Source organism: Myotis daubentonii, chromosome 2 (genome assembly GCF_963259705.1).
Source record: "Myotis daubentonii chromosome 2, mMyoDau2.1, whole genome shotgun sequence".
NCBI classification, from domain to species: Eukaryota; Metazoa; Chordata; class Mammalia; order Chiroptera; family Vespertilionidae; genus Myotis; species Myotis daubentonii.
Window position 1 is genome coordinate 38375207 of NC_081841.1, and position 6000 is coordinate 38381206.

Below are 6000 nucleotides of genomic sequence, written 5' to 3' on the forward strand. Positions count from 1 at the left end.
GCCCTGCACCTCTGTGTGTGACAGGGGGCAGGGCCACAACCTCCCCATTGGCCCTGCCCTGAGTGTGACAGGGGGGAGTGCCCCAACCCCCTGATCCACCCTGCTCTGTATGTGACAGGGGGCAGTGCCCCAACTCCCCTATCGACCCTACTCTGTGTGTGACAGGGGGGAGCTCCCAATCCCTTGATGGGCCCTGCTCTGTGCATGACAGGGGGTGGCGCCGCAACCTCCCCATCGACCCTGCCTTGAGTGTGACAGGGGACGGTGCCCCAACCCCCCAATCGGCCCTACCCTGAGCGTGACTGGGGGTGGCATCGCAACCTCCCGATCCGCCCTGCTCTGTGCATGACAGGGGGCGGTGCCCCAACTCCCCAATCAGCCCTGCTCTGAGCCCGAGCAGGGGCTGCACCTAGGGATTGGGCCTGACCTCTGCCACCCGGGAGCAGGCCTAAGCCAGCAGGTCATTATCTCCTGAGGGGTCCCAGACTGTGAGAGGGCACAAGTGGGGCTGAGGGACACCCCGCCCCCACACCATTGCACAAATTTTTGTGCACTGGGCCTCTAGTCCTATATAATAAAAGGAGAATATGCAAATTGACTGAATGGCAGAATGACTGGTCGCTATGACACACACTGATCACCAAGGGCAGACGCTCAATGCAGGAGCTGCCCCCTGGTGGTCAGTACGTTCCCACAGGGGACCTGCTGCTCAGCCAGAAGCCGAGCTCACAGCTGGCGAGAGCAGCTGCATTGGCGGGAGCCTCTCCTGCCTCCGCAGCAGTTGGACATTCCCCAAGGGTTTCCAGACAGCGAGAAGGCGCATGCTGGGCTGAGGGACCTCCTGAGTGCATGGATTTCGTGCACCAGACTTCTAGTCTATATATAATTTTTAACATCATAGTTTGGAATTATTGAATTCTTAAATCTGAAGATTTGTGCCTCATCAGTTATGTTTATTCCTTAGCCACTTTTTTTCTTAAATTATAGCTTTTCTGTCCCATTACCTATATTTTTTTCTAAAGCTCAAACTGGATGTTTACGAAATGCTTTTAATATATCTCCTCTGTCTCTTACTTTGTCACTTTTCAATAATTATTTCAGATTTTCTAGTTCCCTGTATCTGATCTAATCTGCTAACTAATTCAGCTACTGTGTTTCCAATTCCACTTATATTTTTATGCTTTTATACCTTAGTGTTTTATTGGCTCTTTTAAAAATTTTCCTCCTAAGTTAATAGTTTCCTGTTCTTTAGTCATTTTTGATAGACCTTCATATACATAAACTTAAGTAAAATGTACTTTATATTATGTACCTTATTTTAACATCTATAATCGTAGAAAGAATAATTAGTTATTATTTCTGACTCTCTCTTTGGTGGCAACTATCTCTGCATGCTTTTGATTTAATTGTGTTCACATTCATTACAACTTTATGGGAGGATAGTAAAGCTGAGATTTAAGGTTTTTCTCTTCAGAAAGGATTGACTTTGCTTCTGCCAGAAGCCCTGATTACTCACCTGTAACAACTTTAGAGTCTTGGCTTAGAGTTTTGGATCACAGATAATGTAAATTTCAGCATGACCCTGAATGAGGGTTTGCTTACAATTATAGATTCTTTGAGAACCCTCCATCCAGTAAGCTTCCTTATTTTCTCACTTCGTGTGCTGTATTTCCCTCTCTTTCCCCCTACTTCCAAAGCATTACCTTTCAGGAAGTTCCAGGTACACAAAGGCTCCAATCAGACTTTCCCATCCCTGATCCTTAACTCCAATGCAGGCTACTTACATGGCCAATTAAAGCTCTAGGTTCTAAAATAACAATTACATGCTTCAAGCGCAGTCGCTTATTTCAGTGCCTGGCTAACTACTCTAGATCTGTGCTCTTTCATTGTTTTTAGTCACTAAACACTTTACTTTCTTGCATTTTTTAAAAAACATTTCTTATACTTTAATTCAGATTGTTTAACCTGTGCTGAGAGTGTGTCAGATATCTATTTCACAATAATGACAGAAAGGAGATGATGTTGGTAAAATTTTCAAATGTCCCAACCTCCATGGCTAGAGCTGAGTATAGGTAGATGGTTAACAGTATAGCCCAGCTAAGACACTGGAGTACTTAAAATGCTACTTAAGTTAAGCATAGAATGTGTGGCTAGGACTTATGGCCTATACCAGTGATGGCGAACCTTTTGAGCTCGGTGTGTCAGCATTTTGAAAAACCCTAACTTAACTCTGGTGCTGTGTCACATATAGAAATTTTTTGATATTTGCAACCATAGTAAAACAAAGACTTACAGTTTTGGTATTCACTTTATATATTTAAATGCCATTTAACAAAGAAAAATCAACCAAAAAATGAGTTCGCGTGTCACCTCTGACATGCTTGTCGTAGGTTCGCCATAACTGGCCTATTCAGTGCTTTCTGTACATTAAACAAAATTATTTTAAAAACAAAATGTTAGCAATTCTAATATTACTAGATATATAAATAGAAATTAAAGTTAACTGGTACAGAATTAATGAACACAGTTTTCTCCATTACATTTTTATATTCTAACTCTATGTACTTATCAAACTTGACTTTGTGTTTTAGATGCAGCGGTGCAATATCAGAATTCATATATCCAAGTCTGTTATAGTCAGGATGGATAATAATTTTTGAGACAGGAATATTCTGTTCTTGCTTATCCTTCTGAAAGAAGTTACACTCTCCAGCAATCATAACCAGACTCTTAATTAGCTCCCTAAAAACAAAGAAAAATATTTCAATAAGCAGTTGTTTCCCCCAGAAAAGACTCTTGGTTTCATGCAATTAAATGAAAAGTGATGAATGTACCTGTAAGTATTACTAAGTCTTAAAAGAAGATATACCTTTATTAGTGACTAGAGGCCTGGTGCATGAAATTCATGTGGGGGGGGGGGTTGTCCCTTCAGACCAGCCTGTACCCTCTCCAATTAGGGATCCCTCTCACAATCCTGGATCGCTGGCTCCTAATTGCTCACCTGCCTGCCTGCCTGCCTGATCGCCCCTAACTGCTCCCCCTGCTGGCCAGGTCACCCCCAACTGCCCCCTCCCTGCCAGCCTGGTCACTCCTAACTGCCCCCTCTGCCAGTCTGGTCACCCCTCATGGCCCTCCCATTGGCCTGGTTGCCCCACACAGCCTGCTTGTTCAGTTGTTTGGTCATCCCTCACTAACCACCCTGCTGGCCTGGTCGTTGGTAGCCATCTTGTGAGGGTGTGAGGGTTAATTTGCATATTACCTCTTTATTATATAGGATTACTAATTGACATAAGACCTTATCAATTATAGGAATCTATAAAAAGTCATGGTTTCTAGTCATAATGTTTACATTCTGTGAAGGTCTTTCCCCTACCTCAACTGTCTTTCTGTGTAAAGTATTTAAGTGTGGCATCTTTTCTTCTTTTGTACATAAACCAGTCTACACATGCACTTTCATTTTTTAACGAAGTATAAAAGTTGTTCCTAGAAATACCATTTTTCTCTCTTATTAGTACTTGCTTTTAATCTAGACTAGTATCTGTTATTTCCCTCCTAATGCCTAAAACTCAGATTATTCAAATTTTGGAGCATCCACTTAATATTTGACATCAATACTTTATTAGAATAGGTAATTATTTTTTCTCACCACCAATCCATAAATTATAGGTGATGTCTGGGATCTCCAGGATTTCTGGTTAGAAGGTAGGAAGCATGGGAAATCTTGAACAGACACAGTTTCTGAGGATCAGGAAGGCCAATGGGGTAGACCAAGTAGAAAAATTAAGAAAGGAACTGAAATTTGACCTTGAAAGGTATTTAGATCATCAAATCTCCAAGTTCTATTTATCAAAATTAATCAAAGTTTAACAAATGTTGAAAACTCATAACTTACTCTGTGAGGCTAGCCAGGCAGTGTGCTGCTGTAACCACCAGATCATCTTGAATCAAGCTTCCTCTACAGAAATGGTGCTCATCTAATTTCAGGGAGACCTGCCCAAGACAAAAGTTATGGATACAACTAACATACATCTCCCCATGGATGTCGACTCCAGAAATATTTGAAATCAACTCATCTAATATAACATCCTTAGATACTGATATAAGTTGATCAGTAAGCTATTACCTATGAAGTAAAATTTTTGGCATAGAGGTCGAGTGGGATCAAGACAGAAATTACTTGTTAACCTGGAGTTGTGATATTTGAAACAAAAGAAATAAGTTACCATCTTCTCATTAAGAAAGCAGTGCCTTTGTTATACTGACCTGGCATGGATGTCTACCAGCTGTTGAATTTCTCTAACTAGTAACTTCAGAGAACAACTCAGATTCCAAGGCAGTTTCTGTACTTTTCAGATCAGCTGCTTGAATCCCACACTTCAGTCCTGTGAGGGAGAGCATATGTGTGCACACACGCACACAGAACACCTTATGTAAAAGTTCACTCTATCAAGATTTCACATTCAGATTTTCCTGGCTTGGCACAGATGTTCTGACATCACTCAGCTGCATGCTGTCCCTGTTCTTTTCTCAAAACATTCTCGAGACCACCCCCCACTCAGGTTGTGTTGACAAGAACTTGCCTCAGGCCTCCCCTGCCCCTTTGCAGCCTGAACTGCCTTAACAAGAAAACACCTGGGGCAGGATGCACCAGCTCTTCCTGTGGTGACTGATTCTGGGGGAGGGTGAGCACTACATAATTTAGGTTCTATAATGATCCTGGAGAACAACATATGCCTCCCCGGAAGACAGATATTTGGCTACTAGAGACCCGGTGTCCGAAATTCATGCACAGGTAGGGTCCCTAGGCCTGGCCAGCGATCAGGGCTGATTAGGGCCTTCTGGCTGCTGGCTGGTGCCTTTCTTCGTTCCGTGTCGCCCCCTGGTGGTCAGCGCACATCATAGTAAGTGGTGGAATTCCCAGTCGGTTGAACTCCCGGTGGAACTCCCGAGGGGACAATTTGCATGTTAGCCTTTTATTAGATGGGATAAGTTACTTCCACTTGGCTCTTTTTCTTTGGAGGAGGCTGCTTAGCACGAGCAGGGGTAGCAGATGTGCCTACAAACTTGAACTCCAGAATCCAGTAATTTCAAGAAGAAACTGGGCCCAGGCGCTTCTTTGGGAACATCTTGGCCTGCACTGTCCGCACCCCCTCCTCCCTTCACCTCTTCCAGCCTGAGGATTATGCAGACTCCTGCCCCAGCATCTGCACCCTGGGCACCCAGGGCCCACTCACCTGGATTTGAGGGGAGGCCCATAGCGAGAAACGGCAGCACCCCAAGCTCAGCCAATGCCAGCCTGGTGCCCATGCGGTGACTTCGTCTGTCTTCCTCTGTTCGTGTGTCTTAGGCTGAGAAAACCAAGGGAGGAAGTTGGTCTTCGCCCCCACAGGTCCTTGCACTCCTGGAGGCGCCTGCCTGCCTACAGAGCTCTTCACTCCCGCCCACGCCCACGGGATGATGGGCGGCACCTGCCAGGCTGCCGGACCTCCCAGCATGACCTCCTCTGGTTATCCCCATGCTGCAGCCACCTGGCGGTCTCGGGTTTCACAGGCCCAGCCATTGGCCCCTGGAGACAGGCGCTAAGTGTCCACAAGGCTGGTGGGACACTAAATGTGTGCACAAGTCCCTAAGGGATAGGTGTGTGATCAAGGTGAATCCAAGCAGGTGAATTCTGTCCCACGCTGGGCAAGGAAGTTGGTCACCCATTCAAGACACAGGATAGCCGACTTCTGAGAGAAGGAAGACCCAGGAAGGCCTAATGAGTACTTTATGGTACCGCTCCTGCTTCTAAGTAGCTTGCTAAAGGCATTGACACTCAAGTTTTCAAATAGAGTAGACATAAAAGATCAGATTTATGTCATTACGTTTCTGGATGGCAATCAACTTCAGTGGAATGGACCAGAACTATATGACCCATCATTTAAGATTGTTAAAATAAATTCATTGCTAAGACTATCATGTCAGCACTTTTCCCATAAATATTATTTTGTAACAATTTAG

At 44.3% G+C, this 6000-nt stretch overlaps 1 protein-coding gene across 1 annotated transcript in view; it reads right to left on the bottom strand.

Annotated features, from left to right (window-relative positions):
* The window catches only part of OVCH1 (ovochymase 1), a 47912-nt gene extending 42656 nt beyond the window's left edge, over positions 1 to 5256 (bottom strand). Inside the window, 4 exon segments of the mRNA XM_059681135.1 lie at positions 2566 to 2742; positions 3893 to 3990; positions 4264 to 4382; positions 5235 to 5256. Coding sequence (XP_059537118.1) covers positions 2566 to 2742; positions 3893 to 3990; positions 4264 to 4382; positions 5235 to 5256 — 416 coding nt within the window.
* Positions 5257 to 6000: the final 744 nt, after the last annotated feature.